This window comes from Odontesthes bonariensis, chromosome 1 (assembly GCF_027942865.1).
Source record: "Odontesthes bonariensis isolate fOdoBon6 chromosome 1, fOdoBon6.hap1, whole genome shotgun sequence".
Lineage (NCBI taxonomy): Eukaryota > Metazoa > Chordata > Actinopteri > Atheriniformes > Atherinopsidae > Odontesthes > Odontesthes bonariensis.
Window position 1 is genome coordinate 30,407,998 of NC_134506.1, and position 26,918 is coordinate 30,434,915.

At 40.3% G+C, this 26,918-nt stretch overlaps 1 protein-coding gene across 1 annotated transcript; it reads right to left on the reverse strand.

The window, feature by feature from the left end:
• Positions 1–1,159: 1,159 nt before the first annotated feature.
• LOC142378956 (RNA polymerase II elongation factor ELL-like) lies at positions 1,160–26,160 on the reverse strand. Its single transcript, XM_075463976.1, has 12 exons — positions 25,889–26,160; positions 25,267–25,314; positions 12,780–12,907; positions 11,727–11,890; positions 8,014–8,258; positions 6,316–6,440; positions 5,844–5,946; positions 4,925–5,405; positions 4,265–4,304; positions 3,853–4,024; positions 3,697–3,741; positions 1,160–2,607 (listed from the first exon to the last, which is right to left on the reverse strand). Exons 1-12 carry the CDS (start codon positions 26,024–26,026, stop codon positions 2,497–2,499), a joined length of 1,800 nt encoding a protein of 599 aa, XP_075320091.1. The 5' UTR covers positions 26,027–26,160; the 3' UTR covers positions 1,160–2,496.
• Between the last annotated feature and the right edge of the window lie 758 nt (positions 26,161–26,918).

Genomic DNA, 26,918 nt, shown 5'->3' on the forward strand with positions numbered 1-26,918 from the left:
ATGAGATGGTATAATATTGAAAGAAAAAAAAAAAAAAAACATGAATGAGGTCTGATGAGTAAAAGAAAGAAGTTAGTTGCTGAGTATATGTGCATGCAAGAAAAAAAAAAGTAGCAAATGCAGCTATTAATTTTTTAACGAGTGAACAGCATGGAGAAATGAGTACAAAAGAGAAAAAAAAACATCAAGAGAAAAGATCACTTGGATTCTTTTTTTAATTATCATTTTGAACCTTGCAGAAAAGCACAAGATAAAGTACACATTTGTAAATTGCAGTTCATAATGCATACTCTCCTCTGACTAAGGCCCTCCTCGCAACAGTGTGTGCAGTACACACCGGTAAATGTTCATCACTAGACGCCCCCCAGAAAAAAAGAAAATAAATAAAAAGCTGTTATAGGAGCTTGTGATTAAGACTTGAGCAGATAAAATCCATTCAGTAATTTTGCAAGATATATTTTGCCTTTATGACTCGTGATATTTTCACAAGACATAACCTGTGGTCTCCATCAAATGATCAAAATCAATAATGCACTGATAATTACGGTCCTCAATAAACCCCATGACACCATTATTAATGAAACTTCTACACAATTTAGACCCATGATCTGGCAGAAACCACCAAAGACACAAATGACTCCACATTCTCAAAGTCAAATGGGATGTCAACAGGAGCATCAACAGCAGCATAAAGATCTGTGGTATTCCTAAACATAAATACCTGAATATTTACTTCTGTGACGGTTAAAAAGTACCAGTGGTTATAAATGCAGCCGATGAGCTCAAACTGTTCACTCAACAATTTGTTAAGTACGCTATAAACAGAAAGCCACTGGTGGCGTTTATTGAAAGAGTTCTAAATAAAACCAGTAAGATAAGGCAGAAAACAGATGCGTGTGAAAAATGACCTCTTGTTTGTATTGGCAGTTTTAAGACTTGAACCTATGAAAGTGGAACTTTAAGGCTTCTATTTCACCGACTGTGTAATGACATTCAGCACCAAAATACAACCACACTGAACAATTACAACTGGAATGGGCACTGATCATCATTTTGAATGTGAAGGCTATAAATCAGCTCTCTGGGGCCGATTCTGAAATTATTCACTGTGCACTATAAGGTCCACAGTTTAGTGCTACCTCTCCCACTCACCTGCCCCCCCCCCCAAAAAAAAAAAAAAAAAAAAAAAAAAAAAAATGCAGAACAACATGAACAAATGCAACATTAACATGTTCTGTCCTTTACAATACTAGAGTAGTGTCTCATACTGTTGTTATAGGCTTGTAGGCTTTTTGCTGCAGTATCAGTCCATTCATTTACAGAGGCCTGTAGGGGGCAACTTTAACCCAGAGACTCTCGAGACAGAGACAAAACACATGATATAACATTATACCTTTTATCTATTCACAACCTCCGTCACACGCTTTCCTCAGCTGCCCGGTTACAAACACTTTGATTCAATAAGACCAGATGCTACAAGCTGCGGATACCAATGTCACAGAACAGAGAACAAAATGGCTTCAAAATAAATACATCAGTAGTTCTATGCAAAATGAAATGGACGCCTTTTTTCACTGGGTTTAAATACTTTATACGTATTGATGATAAAAAATAAAAATAAAAGAATAGAAAAAAGTAAGTATTTTGGTTTGTTTACCATTGTTCAAACAACAGGGGTGTGGTTAATAAATACTTAGAATAGATAAGATTAACTCAAGTGCATTTGGGAGACGGCAAGTTGATCAATTAATTGCAGCAGACTTATTTAATTGACTTCTTTCCAAGTTTCGCTGCTTTTATGAATGACCCTAAAATAAGTTTGCGATATGCCAGGATCACACGCTCTGTTCATGAAGCAAACTAAAACAAAAACCAGGATCCTCCTTACCTTTCATAAAAATCTACTTTTAGTAACTTCATGCACACGTTGCTGGAACAAGTGGATTTATTTCACCCTGCTTGCTTTATAAAACGCAAGGGCCAATTCTGAGATCAAATCATTCAGCATATTTTGTTTTTCTAAAGTGGGTAACATCAATCATTTGTCACAAAGGAAGTCCTCTTCGTATAAATTGAAAAGTATCTTCTCTTTTACAGTTCTTATATTGAAATCTCAAAAAAAAAAGTAAGAAAAGTAGGAAAGAGAGATGCTGCCTGAGGGAATGTCTGATTAAAAAGAGTGAAAAACAGGGTGAATAAGTTAGTCATCGCTACCTCTAAAATAACTCCATTAAAATTGCTTCCAAAATTTTTTTTCACTTTTTCTTTTTAAAATCAGGGTGACTTTTTATGTTTCTCCTTTTAAATTTTCCAAGGCAAATATGCTCAGAGAAACTAGAGCAAAAATCAGTTTCTGGTCTCAGTGATCACAGCATCATCTTTGATCACAGCTGTAGTCTCATTCAAAACTTTTTATATCGCTCCCGTGTGAAAACACTTTTGACACTCGTAAATGCAAAGTGGACGGTTCTGTATATAAAAGTCTACAAGCAAATGCTATAAGGAAGCCTTGGAGAGATCATGGTCTATGATGAGCTGTTTGATGTAGGACAGTTTCTCATGAAGATACTCGCAGCGTTTCTTCTCTTCCCGGTAGCCTGGAAACTTCTGTGGAGAGACGAGACGGTGTGTCAGTGAAATGATTGCCTTCAAAATACATGGATAGCATCCAGTTAAGTAGAGGCGGACAAATCGCCTTGCATATTCATGCAAGTTATAGGTGTGGGCAAGGGTCTGAGAGAGAAAACTAGCACTCCAAACACGGCTACGAGCTATGAGATTCTACATGTGCCCTGAGGAGCAACATTTTTATAATGCAGACCAGCGTCCAATGACCTGAAACATCTTCAACCAGTGACATATGGAAAAGATAAATTCAGCTAAGTGACACCACAAAAACATTTAAACCAAAACACATTGACGTGTTCATTTGTGATTTTTTTTCTACTGAACTTCCACATATTGTTGGCCATTTTGGGGGTTTCTTAAATCGACTGTTAAAAGCGTACATTTGATTACTTTCTCAAAATTTCATTTAAAAAAAAAAAAAAAAAAAAAAAAAAACTATCTTGTGCAAAAGGAAGTCCATCTACTAAAGCCATGTACTCTGGATCTAATGAGTACAGGTACTTTCCTGTATCCTGGTCAGGAATAGAGCGGGCCGGAGTCTATCCCAGCTGTCATGAGGAAAGAGGCTGGGTACACTCTGAACACGTCAATAGTTCATTACAGTGACGGGCAACCATACACGCATATACTTATTACATAATCACCACTTAACCCAACACATCTCTTTGTACTGTGGGAGGACAGCACAGCACTCAGAAAACCCTCCTATTAAAATAATGACAGAATTTATACTGGCACCCAATGTGAAGGAGGTGGGAGTTCATCTTAAATTGCTTCTACTGGGTGCAATAATTCCACGGACGGTTGCCGTAATTCAACCATTTTGAGACGGTAAATATATTTCAGTCCCATCAGAGCCACGAATCAATATTTTGTGATGGTATCACTGAAAAACTTAAGAGTCAGAAGGCTTTTTGGCTGATGAACTTGCCACCATGTTGTGATAAATGCCACTTCTCTACTCATTTTGGCATAGGAACTTAATACCGAGTTTCAAGATGTAGGGATTTTAACATAAACAAAAAAAAAAAAAAAAAAAGAAGGAAAATGCTGATTAAAAGCTGTTACCTTTCGATATTTGTTGTACTTTTCTAGTATTTGGTCTTCCATTATCTAAAGAAAACAAAGCACAAATCACCAAATTGTTGCCACCAATGTCACTGCACGTAAAATATATATCTTGGTTCAACGCTACATGCCTTGTATCAGTTCATTTGTAGATACCTTATATTCTCGTGTGCCGGGGGAGAGGCTCTTGATCTTGGACCCAAGCTGAACAAACATGTGAGTAATGGTGGCGATACGGGAATGGAGGTCTTTGTATTCATCATACTCTGCACAGAAATCCTCTTGGTACCTCTGACGTTGCTCCAAGCTCGTTATGGTGCCGTATGCGCTACAAGGAGACACAAGGAGCATGCATTTTATCCGGCAGATAGATAAAAGTAGTAGTGACCACCCTTTTCTCTATGGACAATGACTGAATATGTCAAGGTTTTTTACATGAGACTACCGGCATTGCCTAGCATTTGACTTTTATTTTATTCTTCTGTAATACCTCTTTTTGACACAAGATGGCAGAAAGCCACAAGGCTATGTTCTACTATGCGTTACTTTAAGTCATGTTTACACTTACAGCACATAATCCGGCTTCTCCTCAGAGGCCATGTCAGCATCTGGAGCAAAAAAAAAAGACAAAAGAAAAGTGCGTCACCCGAGGTGAGTCAATACAGTCAATGATGGGATGCTTTGCCATTGTCTGCATGTTTAGCAATGTGTTTTTGTTTGGCTAAAAGCCACACGATATGCATGTGTGCGCGTTTCTGCCTGCCTCTGACTGGTTAAGAGCTTGAGGGTGTCAGGGGACCCCTCAGCTTAGAGATCCTGTGCACTGCTCAGGCTGTTGAGTCACTCAGCCACATAAGATAGAGGACTCAAGAGGGTGAGCTTAAAGGAGCAAACACAGTCATGCTAAAGGGATAATACTATACAAACGCAGCAGTGGGCTGTCAGGTAAATGGTCACTCAGAGCGACCTCATGCACTCACTCGTAATCTGTTCTAAGTACGTGTGGATAAACTGGTATTCTATATGCAGCTGCAGGGGAGAAAAAACAGTTCAGACACGTAACAAAAGGGTGTGACCACTGAAGCATGACAGATGTGGCACTCAGACAAGAACAACAACAAAGACTGCCACATAGAAGTTAGGAGGAATGTGGTAAAATAGGGTTTTATGATTTCAGCAAACAATGCAATATATATAAAAGTGAAAAGGATAATCAAAAGGGCCTTACTGTCAAGTTTGTCTGGATTCTGCTTGAGATCAGGACTCGACTTTAACCACTCGCTTCCCTTGTCGTCTTTTAACCTCTCGCGCTCCTTGTCCTTGTGCTTTTTGGATTTCTTCTTTCTGTGCTGGTTGTTAGCGAGCTGCTGCTGAGTGCAGTTAGAGTCATGCTGAGGTGGCTGACGGCCGTTTATTTTGGGCTCTTGCTCTCTGGTCTCTGAAACGGGTCTATCAGAGTTGCTGTACAGTTTGTGTATCAGGCTGTGGTGGCCCCTGGGTTGGCTGATTTGGTTATCAGTTTGGTTACTTATCCTTTGAGATTCAGTCTTTGGGTGGAAACTGGGGTCGAGGGTCAAAGTTGAATTATCGTGCGCTCCTTTATTGTTCAAAAGTCCGTTTACTGGGGACTGGTGCTGTAACCTCTGATCTGCAAGCTTCTGTCTCTTAACAGCCAGTCTGTCCAGTGAGTCAAAAGGCACAGGGCGTTTCTGAAAATAGAAGGAATCATATAAATAAAAAAAAAAAATTGCAAAATAGTTTAACTGATGTGATGTCAAGCTCCGGTACGAAATGCCATTCACACCTTCACTTCAACTGACTTCACCCGACTCTGGGGTAAAGACGAGAGGATTACAATCTAAACGCAAAGTTTTCTAATTTACATGAACATGTGTTTAAAACATGATTAAAGAGGAGCTTTTATGACCAGATTAGTCTGGTCATAAAAAAAAAAAAAAAAAACTCTCTGTGCTTCTGGTGCCAAGAAAGATTGGCAGACTTACATAGCAGGTATCAACATCCCCTCTGATGACATTTAGCTTTCTGAATTCACAACTTGATTTACTCATTTGTGCACACACTGACAGGTTAATCACAACCAAAAAAAAAAAAAAGAAAAAAAAAAAAAAAAAGAAAAAGCCATTTACCACAGCAGGATTTTTTGCTACGCTTTGATCCTCTGAGGTTTTCAGCATTAATGAGTTTGCTTGAAGATTTCTTGACAGGTTGCTGATATGTGGCTGCAACTTTCTGTTAAAGACAGAAAAAGAACACTGATATAGCCTCTGGATGTCAGAAGCATTTAGTCTGAATCAATGTCATTGCAAAGTCACGTCGATTTACAGGAGACCAGCTATAGCCATGCATGAAAGTGAGCAGATTATTTGACAAGCGAGTACAGACAAGCTCTGCCATCGAGCGCCGATTGGCACGAGTACAGAGATGTGTCAGACTGAAAACAGAGGATGAGCACAACAGAGGAAAAAGGTGACTGATGAGCTTGTTCCTGCCTAAACCCAAAAGAAGAGCAATCAAGTGAACAAGAAAGTTTCCATTTCTAATTACTACTTTATATACGGTGACGCCTTAAAAAAAAAAAGTGCTGCCTCTCTAACATACCTGGCCAACAACCGGCTGATCAGCTGCTTTTCTTCGTCGCTGTAGCCCGGCCAGTCCCTCTGCACATGCTTGTAGAAATCATCCTTTAACAAGTAGCTGCTGTCTTTGGGATTCACTTTGGCCACCTGAAACATTAGAAAACACCGTTTCAACTTTAAGAGCAGGGTCATGAAATTCACAGGTAAAGTTGTAGACTGCAACCAGAGTAATGCAGTCCCTCCACAGCTGTGGACTGTGCAACTATGGTTGCAAGAAAAGTGCAACAATCAATCCATGTGGGAAAATGTAGAAAATATATGATGTGTCCAAGAATAAACGTGTTGGGACTAGTTCCTGAGGGAAGAAATAGGTACTTTAGTCGCTAAAGGTTCTCGATGTTCACCAGCTAGTGGTTAATTTACCCTTCTGTTCAGTAAGGGGCAAGTAGAGCACAGATGGATCTTTAGAGCATTTTCTCTTATAGGCACGGCTTGCTGTGGGCTGCTAGCGGTGAGCCCGAACCAAAACAGCAACAACACCTCCTTACATTCTTATTAAGATCATTTTCACGTATTCAAAATAAAAAAAAATAAAACAAAAATAATAATCACCATTCTGACTCAATATTGACTGAAATTGAGTGTTAAATGAGTGAATTAAAATTAAATTAATGTGGGAAATTAACAACCATAACGATTTGGCCATTAGGATACATTCTTTCGTTACAATATTTCATTATTCCTAGTCATGGCAAAAAAAAAAGTTTAAAAAAAAGTTACTTTGCACAAAATTGAGTTTAAAAAAGTGACATATCAGCATTCCTAAAAAAAAAAAAAAAAAAAAAAAAGAAAAAAAAAAGAAAAAAAAAGGTAAAGCTCCCTGTGCTTCTGGTGCCAACCAAAAATCTCAGACCTTCTTTCTCACAGTGTATCAACATCTTGTCCTATTGCCTTTCTCTGAGGACATTTATCTTTCTGGTGCCTCCTGACAGAGCGACCCGCCCAGCAGCAAACACAATCTCTGAAGAGACAATTACCGCAGCGACCTAATTACTCGCATGCACCGACGCAAAAACCACATGCATGCACACACATCAACACGCAGAAGGCCTGGAAAACACACACTGGTGCTGCGAGTAGAAACACACATACATCATTTAGGAATTACTCAAAAATGTATACAGGAAAGTCACAGAAAGTAAACTTCTCCAAATTAGATCACAACTTCAATGAAAGCACAGCTGGTTCTCGTTTTCTTTGAGCCCAAGATTTTATGTTTGCTAGACCAAATATTTGTCTCTAGTTTGTAAGATCTTGGGCTACAGTCATGTTAGAATGAACATCCATTTTCTGCCTGGGGTTTTTAAAATGGTACTAAATGCTAGGATTGAAGCTGCTGGTTAAAAATGGGGTCAAATGTGTTCTATGACATGTTAATGGTTGGAACACTGTGTTGATACATGTTAGTGTTTTGGGGATGAAAACCCAAACTGACAGAAACATGTTTGTGTGGATGTAAATAAGAATTCATTCAGCTGTGGGAAGTTTTCAGATAAACACACACAAGCATACACACAAGTAAAAGTGCACGAGTATTTGTTTTGATGACATTTATGTTGCATAAATGCAAAAAACTGTATTCCACAAATACATTGAACAGACAAAGTGTGTGTGCTTGTAGGTTAAGTGTCTGTGTTTATATGCAGGATGTGTCAAGTACCTCTTCAAGTACACTACTCAGCTCGGCCTTGTCCTTCGGTCCGGCTCTTTCTCGTTCCAGCCACAGCAGAAGCTCCGGTTTCCTGTACGGTTTGAGGGCCAGCAGGTGAATGATGCGGTCCTTCAGGGGCTTCAGGGTTGCAGTGGCCATGCTGCTGTTCCTCCGGTTGTTGGATGACTGCTTATAGAAGCTGCTGTCTGGGGCTGACAAAGGAGCTGGTCTCTTCTGGAACTTTATGCATTTACCTGAACACAGAATAAAAGCCAGTTCTATTTAGATAAGTGATACTTGATCAGATTAAGTCATTCTTCTAGTCGCATAACTGCAACGTTACCCTCAGACTCCAAAGTAAATCATGTTTTAAATTTGCACATCTTTAAATTCTACAACACATTCCTCTCCCTCATGTCAGCAGGCCCCAAGACTTCAAATCCTCAGATTGGAGTTTTTTTACATTTATAGAAATGTAAATTCTGTAAGTAGGACTCAGGAAAGAGCACGGCATTTCAATCATAGCAATACATTTTCCTGGTAGAGGTCAAACACAAGCTGCAAGATGCAACAACGAAAGAGCGACTGACAACCCTTGAAACCTCTGGTACCTGTTCAGAATATATGTCAGCATTATTTTAACCAGCTGGTTAATTCATTTAAAAGCATTCATCACAATATCTGCTGATAATTATCTACACGTCACAGGACTTTAAGGCCCGTGGCTATATATCCTCAAATGTAAAGATTTAATTGATTACTGCCTACATCTCTGCTGCAAACACATGGGGCATGTTAGAGCAGTGAAAGCCATCTCTCTCTGTGCTAATCCCATTACAGGTTAATCTGTACTTTGAAGGTCAGTGTGGGGGAGAAGAACAGGAAAAGAGAGCTTTCTGTGCAACAACTAAAGTGTCCCCAGCCAAAATCTAACAATATCCTGCATTGTCACTGGTATACTACCAGCCAAGAATGATAAATTACAGATAGTAAATAATATCTTTTTCAATTGAATTTTTTTTCTCTCTCCAATAGAAGTCAAATTTAGTCAAGCTCACAACCCCTAAATATCAACAATTTAATAATACGGAGCAATCCTATAAAACAAAGTGTCAGTGCTGTTGTTTAATTGCCAGGCTGAGATTATCGACAACATTAAAAAAAAGATCTCTAAGGAATTCCTGTTCATAGAAAAGCGTTGAAGTGCTGAAACTGTTGGTGATGAGTTGGAAGTATTACTGTGAATGAGAGTAGAGGAAGTTGCCCTGGATATAGCATAACAGAGTTGAAGCACAGAAAACATAACTCTCTAAAACCAAACACATGTTTTAGTAGGGGTTGTTTACATGTTTTACTTCTGGGGGACTGAAATGACTACTGGTATTCAAACAGGAAAAGAAATTCGAAACCAAAGCACCAAAAATGCTATTTCAAGAGTGGAGAACTTGTGCAAACAAAGAGGATGTCCTTTTATTTACAAAATGTATTCTTTTTTGGCTTCTGCCTTTCTCCCCGTCTTCTCTCCATTTTCTCTGAACTCCTCTGTATACTCCTGCTCAAACAAATAGGGATGACTCTTCACTTTAAATACTCCAAAAAACTAATTATTTTCATAAGAAATGGTCAAGTCTGATTAGAATTGGCACACCTTCACCTTTTACGATCATCTCACAGCATGCCAGCCTGCACAAATAACACAGGCAGGGAAGGTCGACAATACAACTGAGAATGGAAGAGGTGAAATCTAAATTAGGTCACCTTTCCGCACCTAAAGCAAATTGTAAAATGCTACATAACATGTACTTTTAATCTTTCAGGTAAACCATTCACAAAGGTGGAGGGACATCTGGCTTCACAAACCGCAGGCTCATCTTCAAATGATCAGGAAACAACAGAATTTTTTACTTAAACTGTTTTAAAAAAGGCAGACAAAGTTGCTTTATGTCACGGTTTGCAAACCCTGCAGTCTAACCTGGTCCCTCCTCTCCTGCTCAACAGGTCAGCCAGTGTTGTGTGAGAAGTGTTTAAAAATGTGAGACTACAGAACAAAGCAGTAATTCAGAGAAGTAAAACCTCACTTACAGCTTGTTTTACAGTGGTTATAATTCAAAGCACAAATGAACACATTCATAGCACCTAAAAAAAAAAAAAGAAACCTGCAGGAAAGTGCTGCTATGTTGGATTTTGTGTTAAAGTCTCATTTTACCAACCCAACAAAGCATAGGCAAAGAGGGCTCACAGTTGTAGTGGACCGCAAGACATGACTGACAGGCATTTCATTTCCATGTGCCTCTATTGTTCTTGCAGAAATATTCTTGCTTTAATTTGATATATCACATTATATATTGGATTTAATGAAAATGCTTCTGAAGTGGTTTACTTCATGAACAGACAGCACTGTGTGTGTCTATTCTAAGGCTGTGCTGGCCTGTCTTCATAGAAATAATATTGCTTCCGAATTAATTTCACCGTCATGTTTATCTTTGCGTTACTATAGTATTTGCCGTCTTGATTATTTAAAAAGATGAAAAGAAAATGAATGGTTTTCACCAAAAGGAAAACGCATTTCCATTCAGCCATGGATTATAGAGACATTGTACATTTGACTCATTATGCATTTGCAACCTGTAAGAACAAAGAGCAAAGTCTAAAGCTTTCCTCTTTTTTTTAAAATTTTTTATCTACATGTCTCTGCAGGTTTTTAATGCCACTCACTCTGAACTGTTCTTGTTTTGTCTGACATTAAGTTCTGTATTTTTCATTTTATTATCCATATGCATCTATTTGCATCTTTCTTAATTTGTATGCATTTGCCCAGCTTTAAAGAAAATGTGACCTCTGCCTCAGTGTATTTATTGACTTTTATGAAGGTTGAATGAACAGTAAGTCAGATGCATTGTTTGGTATTAGCATGCTTTATAATGCGCACTGCATTTAAGATATCTTGAGACTGAAAGGGGAATTTAAAGCGTAGTTATCCCCTTTGGCACTGCATGTTGCTCTGTCATCTTCACCTTAAGATCTAATGTTACACAACCTACAAAGTTTAAATTTGGCCCAGATCAACCAGAGTTTCAGGTTCCCTGGAGCTCTAGCCCTGACATGAGGGTCGAGAATCGGGCCAACAAAAAAAAATTAAGAAAATGGTTTTTTTTTTGCTTTGAGCAAAAATCAAACTATTGTTGGGGAGGAAACTTTGCATTAAAAGGCATGTTGGGTTGACATATCTCACTCAGGTCTTTCAGTGCAAAATAAGATCATGACTTTAAATCTCATACTGGTCTACTGTGCTTTGAGTTGCCTGTGGTATGAAATGTGCTATATAAATAAAGATGCCTTGTCTTGCCTTAAATGTGTGGTGTTGCTCAAAGCCATTTCTGAGAAGTTGAGATAAAACAAAATTTTAAAAACTGGTAAAACGGACATTTTCATTAAAATTTTTTTTTTTTTTAAAACCAGAGACTATACTTAACTTTGGTCTCATATGTGTAACTGAAAGCACAGCCTGCACATCTGGTTTTATTGCTCATCAAAACAGGAAAGTATCTGGTTTTCAGCTTTAAGCGGTGAATTAAGCAGTATTGTTTCAAGTCAGGCAAATATTCATATTACTTTTATTGGTGCTATTACATTTCCATTTGATTTAGCCTTCAAAACATAAAACCGCCTTTTAACAAACACACTGTTTTTCCACCGCAGGGCCCCCCCGAGTCTAATCTTACTTGGATGTGTAGCTCCAGGTTTGATCTCAATAGCGGAGCGGCTCCAGCTGTCCTTCTCCACCTGAGACATCCTCTCACGGGTCATCTGGTAGGAGTCGTCAGTGGCACACACAGTGATCTTGTCCTGGATGCTGCCTTGACCCTCAAGCTGCTCACGGCCATCACTGCAAAAACAAACAAATTTAAAAAAAACTAAAAAAAAACAACAACACACCACTGGTTAAGTGCAGAGCTTTCTGCTTGCCCTACGGTAAGTTCTGTGAAAAACAGTCCTGCTAGATGTCTCAGAGCAGTACAGTGTCCATGCAGCCAAATATGTGGCTTTGTGGTGAAAGCAGCTCAAGACAGATCTATGGTTACTGTAGGTTATGTCACATGCTTGATATAGACCTGTAGCTTGGTTCAAAGCAGGACAGAGCATGTGGGAAAACCACCAGGATTACCTTGGCTCCAGTCGGCAAAATAAGGATCATCTTTGACAAAAGCAAATAGTAGGATATGTGAACCTGGGGTGCATGAATGCTGTAAGAAGGATTTACTGTGCTGCCAAACTCATTTTTCATACTGTATTAAAACAGGAACCTTTAATCCTCATTCAATCTTAATTTGAGTGCAAATACACACATGGTCACTGACCATCTTCTCCTCTATGTCCTATAAATAATGAAAGTACATGTGGGGGCACAGAGAGCAGGATCGTGCCCATGCTGTTATACTATTTTACTTGGTTGAAGCAAAAGACTGGAGCCAAAACCAGTAAAGTTTGTCCACAATTAGCTACCTGGCACACACAGGCAGAAACAGAGCACAACTTTTAGTTTCCAAGCATATCCCCATCATAAATAAAGTATCACAAGTCTCAGGAATGAGAGCCTCAGAAATATGAAGCAAATTACGACTACTAACTGCTCCATGTTGTGTGCAAAAAGCTGCAACCTCACGATTTCTCCTGATGCCAAAATATGCTTCTTTTAAATACATAATGATGGTAGTAAACTTAACCTCTGTCATTGTTATGTAAAAACAACAGGTTTCAACTGATTAAATCCATACCTTGAGACATACTGATGGATGCAGTCAAAACTGGCTTGTGGCTGGTCTTTGCTATCACTGGATAAGTAGAAGGAGAAGACACGAAGAGCAGAAGGAGACTCCAATGTTGGAGCTGGAATCTTGATGCACTGAGAGGAGAAACAGAAAAAAAAACATTTCTTGCATAAACCAATAACCAAATAATACAAAACAGAACATCTTGTTCACTGGCCTGGTATCAACTTGTCAACTTTCACCTAAGAATTTATACATCTTTTATCATCCTGCACACTGCGAATATATTGCTGGGAAAAGCAGTTATCGACTCAGCAAAATTTCAGACCAACTATGCTGCCAAATTCACTGTAGCCAAGAAGCACAAGGCTGTCCAAGTCATGGTTTTTGCAATCAACATAAATCAGTGCATATTTTCACAACTAAACAGCCTGCAGCAAATATCAAGTTTGGGTGCTCAAACTTAACCAGGTCTGGAAGGAAGCTGGAGTAACCTGGAGAGAGTAAGCTGAAGAGAACCCCGGTACCCCTTTTAAATATAATGGAACACAAAAAACCCACCCAGGCAACTTGTTTGGAAACCTAGATAACCGACTCTTCTTTCATTCCCTCAATGTCTATTTCCGTCATTGATCCCCACAAAGGAGGCACCAAATGTTTGTACAAAGACTGGTTAATATCAGCAGTTTAAAGAAAATTACTTTCTGAAACCAGATGACACACACACACGTCCTCCATCAAGGCTGAGGAGGAAATTACAAGCATAATCTCATCACACAAAAGACGTATAGAGAAAAACAAAACAAAAAGAACATTAGAAAATAACCAAAGCCTTTTTAGACTTAACTAAAACATAGCATTTGGTCTATCATCATTACTTGATAATTGTTAGAAATGATTGTGATCAAATCATCTCCATTCATCTGTATAGAAATTGGATGCTTAAAAAACAACAACAAAAAATAAATAAATAACTGCAATTTCTTTATATATTTTTTTAAGTCCAATCCTCTAGTGCATCATCGTCATTGATGTTCCATAATATATTGCCAATAAACGGCTAATAATCAACACTATCCATCATTTGCTCCATTTGTTTTCAACACAGCTTTGCATGAGTAAATGCATTGTATAACACACACACACTTTAGATTCTGTACTGCGCTGTAACTGTAAATAAATCTCCTTGGGTAAGCAGTGTTTTTAAGAGTTTGCTCCACTGAGGCGTCCTTGAGATCTCTTGGCAGACTCAGTGGAGCACAGCAGAGCCAAGGCTGCAACCTCCAGGGCAGGGCAGGGCAGGGCAGGGCAGGGCAGGGCAGGGCAGGGCAGGGCAGGGCAGGGCAGGGCAGGGCAGGGCAGGGCAGGACACACACACATATATATAAAATACATTTTCACAGATTGCTGGGAGCAGTATCGGCTGATACCAATCACCGAATGCATTGTGTATTTGAAGCCTTCCATTTATAATGCAACATTACTAATATATACATACATGCACACTCCATTTAAACAACATTCCATCATAAGTATCAAATCAAGAGCTGAGAAAATGTCACGATTTGACAGCAGCTGATTTATCATGAGGTAACATTGCTCCTTTAAACCACACAAGCATATTGAAAATAAATGTTTTCTGGTGGTATAAAATAAGTCAAATTCTATGAAAAAAAGAATACAATATAACTGGGAACAACACACCAAGTTATCAATATGCTGACTGAGGCTATAAAATAAAACTATTCCCTGTGTTGTTGTTTTTATCCATTTATTCTTTAAATTACTCAGTGTTAATGAAGGTAATGTACACAATGAAAACAACTAAAGGCTAAATAGGTTATGAACTTGACCGGAGCAAATAATGATGTGAAAGAGCCTCGGCTCAACTTTCTGCTGTGTGCAGCAAAGCCACACAGACGTTGGCTCTTATTTTCTTATCATGCTGCTGCACATGTCTTTACTGGCAGCTTTTCACGGCAGGAATTTATACAAACTATATACGGCTGAACTGTGCGAGCAGAGTATCTTGCATGCAGCTGCTCAGGTAGACCTCAGTTTCTTACATAACATGTGTTTTGGTGTGACCTTGCTGGATTGTGTAATGTTAGCCACAGGTTAACCTCTCACTGATACACTTAAAAGGTCACACTTTGAGTCTTCAAAAAGAGAGAAAAACAAAATGTTGATTATAGGGATCACCCTAAGGAGACATTTTCATTAACATTTTCCAATGGGATGCGTGTTCCATCTTTTAAATCACCACTTAGTCATTCCCTAAACGGCAGTAAAGTTTAAAAACCTTGTTATTTAAACAACCACTAAAGTGATAAAAAAAAAAAAAAAATAAAAAATTGGCAATGCAAAAACAAGAGGTCGCTGCACCATTTAGTTTTTGCACATTTTACCCCCACTTTCCAAACAATAAACTCCTTTTGATGTGAAAGTATGAACTAGCTATTAAACGACAAAAACAGCTGACAGGTTGGTTTTAAGCAAGAGTTCATGTTTCACTTGCAAACTGCAGGATTGGAAATAGTCTAAAGGGGTCAAATAATTTAGCACAAAGAAAAAGAAGGAAGAAAGAAAGAAAGAAAGAAAGAAAGAAAGAATAAGCAGGACAGCAACTATAAATAATCGACGACTCTGCAAGGAGATTTGAAGTTATCCACATATTAATAATTCATCCTTAAAAGAAAAAAAGCAGGCCTTCAATGACACACTGACAATATCATCTTCACTCTTTAAACACTTACTTGTTTTAGTGCCATAGGATTTTCTCCTATGTCAGGAAAGAAGTCATCATTTCCTTTTTAGTACAAAGAATATGCCAACTTTATAGAACCGACACATGAATGGAGCTGCATCCTTCTCTCCAAGCACAAAATGTTTTCTGCATAAAAATACTAAAACTATGAATTAGCCTCGAGGCTACTAAGCTCCTAGCATAGCTGACTCATGCCAGAAATATTTGTTTTTAACAATGTCTTTGAATTTACCTCACATCTCATGTGTGTTGGCCATGTACAACACATGACGTGACAAAAAGGCGATTTACAATACACTTCTGGGGGAAAATTAAACATCTCAACCCAAGTGTTATCCTCATAAAAAGGCAGCATTCAATTATGATAAAAACCTGCTGCTTGGTTAAAGAGGTCAGAGGACACTTCCTCTGGTCTTCCCCACAGCAACAACAATAAATAATTCAGAGACTCTGTTCAATTGTTTGTACTTTGTACTGCCACAGAAGTCCAGCTGTGGAAGATGTCCTGCCATGCAGTGCACGTAGGAGAACTCTCCGGTATTTATCGTTTGACCATTGCTTGTACGACTTCCATGGGCAGATGTCTGAGCTCCCACTGTGAAAACCACAACAAGCACTTCAGGTTCCAACACAAAAGCCAAGCACGGTCCCCCGAGAGGCACACACAGCAACTTAAATCCAGAGAGGAGCTCTTACAAAGGATTTGGCTCTTTAAGAATTCAACTGACCATAAATAATCAAATATTTATTGACTTCCTTTCAAGTGAAATATTCAGAGAATCAGCGGGTTGCTTCTAAACTTCTCGACTCTTGAATGAACAGAAATGAAAGACTGGAAGAACGAACAAGCAACAAGTTACCAAGATGATGAAATGGAAAACAGTTTGTAAAAAAAAAAAAAAAAAAAAAAAAAGGAAAAAAAAAGTATTTTTTTCTTGAAACATGTAAAACATACAAACAAACAAAAAGCCCTTGAGAGGGACTTGTGTGACCCCAGTAAAGCTTCGTGACCCTCGGAGGCCAAAAGGCAAAGCAAGTAGTGCCCGAATCCAACAAATGTTTTGAGATATTTTAACTTTAAAACCTAAACCAAGCTTCTGAACTGTCTTCTATTGATTCTTATACCTTTTCACCAATTTCTACATTTTTAAACATAAAGCCTTTCCAAATTCTTGTCTATGGTGCAACGTCCATCTGTTAGTCTGCCTCCGTCTCTCCCTCCATCCTTTGTCTCCATCAATCTCTCTCAAAGCCGTTATTCTTGGCATAAGCCTGTCTCCATCTGTTTTCTTCATTCTTTTGAGAAGTTTTATCAGTTTTCCTGTTTCAGACAGTAACAGACTCCTTTTACAAGTTTCCAATAACATTTGCATCTTAAAAACAAAGAAAGGAAACTGTGTCAATATGATCAGTATATAAAAAATGAAGCACCAACAGACAAAGATATCATCATTTTAAGCTTAATGCAAGCCACACACTGCAGCACTGATGTATGCAGACTGATCATATCTGCTCAATTGTAGGCTACATCTCCATTTGACTCCCTTTGCTTATTCCTTGCCACAATTAAACAGCAGGCTTACAATAAACTGGATTTTCTTCTTGGAATACTAGACATTTTGTTTTGAACCTTTTCTCTCCTCATTTATTCAGTTTAGGTTCGTTTGAATGCTTTTCCAAGCGTGCCAATGTCTCATAAGTAAGAGCTTCATTTCATGCTGAATTCATATCGGTTGGCTGCTTAAATTAGGGTCTTAACAGCAGTTATACCGTGACATGCATCATCTTCAATTCCAGCAGTGGCTACATTTACAGAAATATTCTGGTATTCAGGCCTTATTCTGAAAAAAAGATACTGCCATGTAAACAACATTTTCTGATCATCTTAAAAGTCATATTCGGAGAAAGCAATAATTAATGTGAAGTACAGCAGTATTATGCAGACATGTATCCACTTTATTTGTAATATTACATCCTACCAGAGTTTAAGGCATTTTGTGAAATATAAAGCTACTTTTCTATAATCATCTACTCTAGAGTTGCCATGCCTGCTCATTATAAGCAACTTTCTAGGTTGTTTCTTTTTAAAGGACAGAGCCACTTGTTTTGGGCACTCGTTCATAGATTGGGTTGCTGTTTCTGTCACAAGATCTAGCAACACCAGCTCCAACAGGGTTCTGTGCACAATAAGAAGGCTAGAAGGCAGTAAATAGAAGCAACTTTGGGTCCGACTAGGCTAATCCTCTGAGTTTAGAGTAATATGGATGGAATTAAGACTTTGGATGGTCGCAAACATTAAAATTTTACAGGCAGATAAATATGTGTGCCATCTCTCAAAACTATGCCCTCCATGTAATCAGGAATATGAAACAAAAATCCCATCCCCAACTCATACAAACATAATAGTCCAAATACTGTGGGAGGATTGCTGTCCACTGACACAGAGTCGGAATTTAATCTCCGGCCATCTTTGAGGCCAACCTATTGCCACGTTTCTTTTATGCTAGTAATATATGATGTGGAACAGGTCAACATTGCATTAATCAGATGATTGAAAAGTAAGTGTGCCAAATTTTTTTTATTGTACAGTGTTAACTGAAACGTCACCCTCCGAGTGTCCTTTCCGCTGTTTTTACAAACGGAACCAAACAGGACAGGTCGCTTCCTCCACTTTACAGACATACAGCCCCTCGGGTCTTACACCTTTTTGCTATATTTATCATGGTGTAACAGCTGATTGACTTTTTTTTACTTTTCCCAGAATCGGCTTATGAGGAGTCACTGCAGCTGCATTTTAAGTCAGAATGAGTCATTACCTGCATGTCCCTGGACCCTATAGATTCTCCAGCTAAACTGACACTTCTGTGTGTAAATCAGAGTACAGCGATATAAAGCTATTTTTTTTATGCATGAGTCTTTTTTCTCGTTAATTCTCACCATGGTAACATCCCTAATATCCCAAAAGGGTTAAAATATTGAATTAGTGAACACTAGTCAGTTATTACAGTTCCACTTAGTTACAAAGTGAATATGCTGAGATGCTGAATTTGATATATCTTGATATTTAAACTAATTCAGTTAAAAAAACTAAACAAACAAAACTGATTTAAACATCTCACGTGGGAAAAATTAGTGAAAGAAACAGACACTTCCTCACAAAACTATGGACTGCAAAAGGTTTGATACAAATAAAGTGAAAACTGTCAAATTTGTGTGGAGACATTATCTTAATGAGCTGAAGTTCACGGTCAGCCGTCATAAATGTCTCCACATGCTGAAGGCGCAGAAGGGGAAAGGCTCATTTTCCGGGCTTTATCAAACTATAAAGTTGATGGAACAAAAACTGTAAGAGACTGCTGTCGGTGCACAGGGCTTATGTTTCCTGCAAGCTTTTGGGTGAATGTGAGGTCTGGGTGTAGATCTCATGCAGGCTATTGTTTCCACATCCTCTGCAGCCTGAGTAATGGCCGTCTGAACACAGGCTGTCTTTTGTCCGGGCCTCCTCGGCTCCGGAGTGAGATGCCATGGCACTGCTTCCCCTTTCTGGTAGATGGGAGGAGAGGGGAGGACATGCAGGAGGAGGAGGAGGGAGTTAAACCTGTCGCCACCACCTCTGTTTGTTATCAGCAGGAGCCAAGTCACTCTGGGGTGGCTGCTACGGCAAACTCTGCAAGTGTGAGTGCATGTTAATCCAGCATGAGCAAAGAGAGGCCCAGCTCCAGTTTCTCACAAGGCCGTAATCAGCATTACTGCCACTCATAAAAGTGAGGCCAAAGTTGAGTGATCAGGGAAACATCTCCACCACTGGCTTAGAAACACACACACACACACACACACACAGAAGCACAGACCACAGCCACCCACTGCCCTCATCCATACCACACTTCAGTAAACACTACTGCTCATCATCTCATCGCAAACAAAAGAAGTGAATTGTTCCCAGGACCACAAGTTGACACTTGCCACTAAAGACAAGTCCCCTCCTCCTACAACAGAGGACAAAGATGCAAAACACAATGTGCGTCTGTGTTTCTCGTTGCATGGAAGAGAGAAGACGGGGGCAGCAGAGCTGAAGAGGAAAGACAGAAACTAGCATTTCTTGTGTGTTTTTAATGCAGGGGTGTGTTTATGATCCCACAGTCAATCAGTCAACACTTGAAGCTGCAGAGTCTTCTCCCTCGCTGAGTTCCACATGCTGACGCTGGGTGATTAATGTGGCTGCTTTGAGTGGGAGACAGTGCATGTAATCAAGCCCCAGCCTGTAATCACCTTCCATTCCTTTTCATTTTCACAGAGGGGCAGAGCTGCTGCCAGAGATGCAAGCTCCAGCAGTCGCTGAGAATAAGGCAGACAGGCAGGGGTCCAGCGCCACAAGCTTCCTCTGGGGTTTACCCCTCGACTGCCAAGAATGATATGTCTCCGGCAGGTGCCTGAGGGCCAAAATGCGTATTTCACCAAATTGTGGGTCATGGGGCCCAACTAAAGCCTCTACTTCTACTCCGCGCAACATTTAGTTTCCAGACATGTGGAGCCATACCATGTATGACACACGTCAGGGGGGGCAGGGTCACAAACACCCCATCTATGCCTCATTAACTTACGGTTGTCACATGAGGCAATTACACAGGACGCATTCCTCAGCAAGCCAAGATGTGCTCCATATCTCGACCCGGCCTAATCAGACAGAGAACCCATTTTTTTGGATCCCAGAGGGATGTTTGTCTTCGTTCAGCAATCACACTCTTGCAACAGAAACTAATGTGGTCGGAGCATAAGATTTTCATTGTTGGCTTTTTAGAAGAGGTAGAAATAGGCTGTGCCGTTTAAAACATCATAATCCCAAAACAATTTTCCCTTTGTGGGCCAACACTACTTAATGTTGTCTGGGAGAAAACAGGTTTACCACAGCTGACATACACGGCACATAAAATATACTGAGGAGATTACGGATAAGAAAAGAAAGCTCTTTTGCAATAGAGAGTGTACCTGAATGTATTTAGATAATCTGCCAGTAATTCACACCAACCTAAAGCATTTACTGCAACTGATGTAACTTCAGTTTTTCCAGATACAAAAGAAAAAGAAAAAAAGGAAACAAAACAAAAACAAACAACAAAACGGTGCCACATTAATTTCGACATTAAACAAACGTGTCTACGATGGAGGACGTTTGGAGTGTTCCTAGTCTCAGTTTCCACTCCATTATCCACAGCAGGGACGCTTCTATCATGCTGGGCACAAACAAACCCTCAGGGCAGGCCACATCACATCTGGACTGATGGCAGTGCATTGGGCTGAAAAACCCGATTCATTTTGGGTGATCCAGGGAGGGCGACAACACATAGCCTGCATTCCCCTGCTCATTGTTATTCAAATCAGAGGAGACAACACACAACCCAAGGGGACTCCCAGGATCTCAGCATGGGCAGCCCAAACGCACACACAGACAGATCTGCGCATTCAAACACACATCTGCTGTAAACCCAGTATCAAAAATTCACTTTCAATCATGCAGTCAACCCACACTAACATACACACAACTTAAAGAGGGTCCTCGGGGGATCAACTCTGGTTCTGCCAGACTGACAACTGCAGCACAATGGGCACAGGGAGGCAGGACAGGAAAAAGGAGGTTGGACATGAATAAGTCATGTCTTTGGACCACACAGGACAGAACATAAACAAAACACACCCACATTAAGGAAAAAACAAAACAAAAAAACCCCATCCACACCCAGGTTAAGCAAACAAATAAATGTGACAAACAGCATGCACATATTCACAGCAAAATGTGCATAGTGATGACGATAGCATTTTTATACACGTCTGCTCAAAACCAGACTGCCGCTCTGCTCAAATAAAATTTAGATTTTATAACCACAGATTCATGTGACAAAAATCACCATTCAAGTAAATTGAAGACTATATCTGTGCAGTGAATTCAGCTAAGCTTACATGAACCATGATCATATGCGGAGAAAGTTGGAAGCGGCAGAATGTCTTTATTGTTTTTCCCCGCATCGTACCTGGGCTAATAAATTGACTCTACTCTTGTATATATGTGAACAGGAATGGTGGTCCATTTAAATGGCCACGGTGAGCTGTAAACACAGCTGGACTCAAATGTGCATGCAACCGTGCCAACTTATCGCCGTTTTATACCTTCACAGGAGAATCAATCTGCACCTCTCCAAGTCTCTGCAAATGGCTATTTTCTAAAATACAGATGAACATACGTACAGCCATCCAAAAACTATGCATTAATCTAATACTGATCAAATGAAAGTTAGCTTGAGCCGGGAGCGATCAACAACTACCAATTTCACAACAATGACAAAAAAAACCCAAAAACTATAAATAGCAAAGAAGCTTAAGTGACAGCACAGACAACAGCTACACAGGACACTTTTGATTACCTCAACACTTAGTTGTATTCCATCACAAAGCAGATCTTTTTCTACTCCGACTTCTGGCTTTTCAACAACAGAGCAAAGCTAAATAACCAACACAACCAAGAGCAGCTCACAGCTCAGATTGTTTCCACATATCTATGAGATTGTCCCCAAGTGCCATCAAACACTGTAACATGTAGACATACGTTTGCGAGGGACTAATGTAGAGGTTATAGATATCTATGCTCAGCCCTTTACACCACCTTGGCATTTAAAGGAGAATTCCGGCATTTTTACAAACATATCCCATCTGTTGGAGACCAAGGAAAGTTTGCCAAAGGGAAAAACGCAAGACATTTTCATGCCCGCTGCGCAAAGTTGTCCGATTGCGCTGATTTCCATGAAAGCGGGCTCTATCGGGCAAGCTTCTAACCTTTCCTGAGGCTCTTAACGTGTATCAAAATACTTTTTACCGAATTTGCCGTGGTGTCAGTAGCAATACAATTCAACCCAAGGGCTAACCATACCATTAGCTAGCACAGACATTATACATTTTGAGATTTCAAAAACAGCGCACTTACCTTTCTCAGCTTCCGTGTTCCACAGGCGTGCGCACAAATTAATCGATCGCCGAAGTCATACACTATAGTATTTCAAAACTGTCTTTTTGTCCACCAAAAACGACCCTCGGGAACCGAACTACACATTGCCATGTTTGTTATTGTTTCCTATCGAACAGCTGACTCGTTTCAACACCCATTTTCGCCGTGATGTCATGACGTGTCACATGACTGCTGAAAGGAGCACACCTTCGCCCATTATTCAGCTGCGGGAGATAAGAACCCTCGGGATTTTATTGGAAGCCATTTCGAGATGGATAGTTCGTCAGATTCTGATGTTGGAATGGAAGAGTTTGACGAGTTTGATGGTCGGGGTTATCTTTTTGAACCAGAATACACTGATGAAGAGTTGTTGGCACAAGATGCAGCGAGGATGGCTCAAAACGATGATCCAGAAACGGGAGCTGCTGCTAGGTCACGCATTGGGGAGACATGGTGGTGCAGATGTGGACATTGTATTGCACTGACCACAGAGGAAGACAGTACTTTGGAATACTATAGTGTATGACTTCGGCGATCGATTAATTTGTGCGCACGCCTGTGGAACACGGAAGCTGAGAAAGGTAGGTGCGCTGTTTTTGAAATCTCAAAATGTATAATGTCTGTGCTAGCTAATGGTATGGTTAGCCCCTGGGTTGAATTGTATTACTGACACCACGGCCAATTTGGTAAAAAGTATTTTGATACACGTTAAGAGCCTCAGGAAAGGTTAAAAGCTTGCCCGATAGAGCCCGCTTTCATGGAAATCAGCGCAATCGGACAACTTTGCGCAGCGGGCATGAAAATTTCTCCCGTTTTTCCCTTTGGCCAACTTCCCTTGGTCTCCAACAGATGGGATATGTTTGTAAAAATGCCGGAATTCTCCTTTAAGGTGCGTTTGCCCTTTATAGTTAAAAGGTGGGACTCTAACCTGGGTATGGGATGGAAAAATAATCAGGCCAGAGTTCATGTCATCAGCCTCACTATTAATCCAGCAAAAATGTGTCAGAACCACACACACACACACAGTTACAGATGTCTGAGTAAGGCAGACAGCGAAAGCTAATGCAAACTGAAGTCATGATGCCTCACTCTGTAATCAAGAGCATTATAACCACTGTAATTACCTCTAAACACTAATTTGGCTAATAACTTTAGCTCTCTGTGCCACATAAGAGTGGTGTGATATTCCCTGCAATTCTTCAGCCATCAGAGCACACAAGAGAGCTGTCAGGAACTATTTGTATTGCTGTACTGATATATTTCAGTCCAGCAGTCTCCCAAATTAAAGGCGCACGTGCTTGGATCCTTGGAAAAATCTGCCACTTCCCACTTGCATGCGCAAGACAAAGCCAGTAAAGGAATACAAAATGAAAATACTAAGCTAACAGGGATTTATTTTACAATTAGATCAGTTTCTCTTATAAAGAACACCTTAATCGAATTACTGTGTTTAGTTTCATGGCTAACTACTAGTACTTATCAGCAAATACGGTCTCACAGCTTTGGATTTGCAGCATTGCTCTTAATTCAAATGTCACATGTATTCTTATCAGTGCTTTGTGCGCTGGGTGTCGCAGTTATAATCTTTAGAGCCAAAACTCCAACAAAACAAACAAATGAGAGGGAAAAAACATCCAAACAAAAAACAGCTGACTGACCACCTTCAGTACCTGAGCTCCATGGACACAAGTATGACCAGACAATAAATCCTACACTGCACTTTGAGTAATGTCAGCTTAGAACCATGCAGGAGCTCAATGTAAAATGTACTCTTACGGTCAGAAAGTACAAACAAATACTGTCCTTTCCGAGTTAAAACTGTCACACAAAAGACACACACAAAGTAAGGTTTCACCACCCATACAGGTTTCATCCAGTCTGTTAACCACACAAGCCCCCTTTCGAAAACTTACACCCACTCTGCTTGTCTTGTCGTGACAGGAAGGGGGTTGCAACTCTTTCCAACCAGCCTGTGCAATTAGCATTGACTGAAAAGTAAGTATTCCCCAAGGACACAGCTGCTCCTGACTGAAGTCAAAACACACATAGTTCAGGCTCCTTACTGCACAACATGGCTCAGTATCAAAGAGCTGAAGAAAAGCTGCCAACACATTATATCTTAATGTATTATACACGCACACAAGTGCACATTACACTGCATTTCCCCAAAGAGAATGCACACAAGGCAAAGTTGAACGATTTGATCGTCTCTCCATGTTGACTCTGGCTCTGACAATGTCTCCCCCCCTCTCCCTCTCTTTCCTCTTCATCCTCTTCCCAGCGCCGTTCACTGACCCAACAAAGCCTCTGCACAGTCACCAGCCTGACCCAGTAACCTGCATGCCTCCTATCTGGAAAAGACCAGCAATAAGCTCCCACCCCAGCTCTGTGAGGGTGGCGGCACAGTGCAGCAGGCGAGTCAGCAGCCGAGGGTAACAAATACAAGGAAAACAAGAAATTATCTGCTGGGGTTTCAAAAGAAGTCACGGTGAGATAAGTGCCTGCTCACCACAACCACTCATCCCATAATGCAGTTTCATCCATTTAAGCAAATGAGCTGAAGCTGTGACATATGCAGATGCCTATAACCTACTGTATCACAGGTAAAAGGGGTTTGGAAAGCGACCCTCGACTTCAGCCTGGTTGTTTTTAAATGACGGTAATATGCACATAAAGCTGAACCTGTTGAAAGAAGGAAAGAAAAGAAAAAAAACAGAAGACATCACACTTACCCCCTGGTTTCCTTTGAAACGGATTGATGGTTCACTTTGTAAAGCTCCCTAAGGAAAGAGTAGAAAGAAAGATGGCATTTGTTGTGGCATTGTTGCAAAGGTAAGTGTGGAACCTTAATTAATCCAGTAAACACATTCACACCGTAATCTGTTTAAATGCAAGTTGAAGTTACACAATCATTAAAAGCCCGTGTGCTCTCAATAGTGTCCACTGGAGATAACTGGGAGTGAAACTAACTACTAGTCAATAAGTGAACCAGCGTGTGCTGCCAAACTGCGGGCTCTAAGCTTTACTTTCAAGCACTAGGAAGGTTTGAGAGCAAACGGCTGAGGAGCCACTGGGTTCTGTCCTGCTCTGCTGTGCAGCAGTGGTCCAAATGATTCAGGGGTAAATAACGTAGACGCAAGCAGCTAGTAATAGGCGACTCAGTGTGTTTACGCCACAAAACAGACAGCAAGTTTAAAGAAAAAGGTGGCTACAAAAATAAAAGCACGGTCATTTTTTTTTCCAGCAAAGCGCAACAATTTTTTGTTGTTTTACAAAGAACAGAAGCTCAAACGCTAACTTTCAGAGGTGTGGGAGAAATAATTCGTCAGAAAACACAGGACAAAAAAAGGGTACCTTGAGATTTTGGTAAGCCTCCAGCGCTCTGATGGCCGTGTCCGTGAGCTTGACATGGTACAGCGTTGTGTTGGGGCTGTTTTTGTTATTTTTTCCACAGGAGAGCCCGTAGCGCTGCTCCTGCCTGAGCGAAGCCATCGCTGGCTCTTCTCGCTATCCTACAATTAAAGCCGCTTTCCTCCCTCATCTCAGCACTCTCCCTGCTACGTCACGACATGGGCGGGGCCTCGGTGGCACCGTGCTCAGAGGGCTCACTGTGCACCGAACCACACCACCAACTGTGTTTAAATACGTGACGTTCACTCTTATTTTCGAGGACAGCCTTTGAACATTTTTTCTTCAGCTGTTACACATTTCCTCAGGTCTGTGCCAGGACGAGTCATCCGTAGGATTACAAGCAACTGTGAACATGTTGCAGTGTAGAAGCAAAAACAGCAGCCTGCAAGTCTCACCAGGCAGTCCTATCATCCGCACCTCCACAGGTGCAGCCAATAAAGCCAATTAACATACTGGGGCCCTTCAGCACCGATACAGCTAGTGGGGCTGCCGAGGCGGTGTGGCACCAAAAGTCCTCATATTCCTGCCAAATGTTGGGCCACTCCTCCTGCAGCTATCGAAACTTTTTTAATTTACTGTGCAGTAGTGCAACACAGACTGTACAGAAGAAGAAGTGTGCAGAAGCTGGACAAGAGGTTGAAGATGAAGAGTGAACAACCTGCAGCACACTAAACAAAGGGAGAGTATCCCTTGAAGTCAAAGGCTGTGTCTGAAATGACTCAGTACTTATGAAATAGGACTACATGTTGGGTTTGCCATACCGTAATACTGTCTGAATGTATGGTGAGATTTTAGTTACACTATATAGTGCACTCAAAGTATCCCACAATGCAATTGTTTTTGAGTCAACACAGTGTTGCACTTGTTGCCATTCATTACAAGCGTCACATTTCAGAACCATATGTCAAACACAATATCTTTACAATATTTATCAGTTGTATATGTCACTTCCAGCGAGGAGAGACCCATTGGT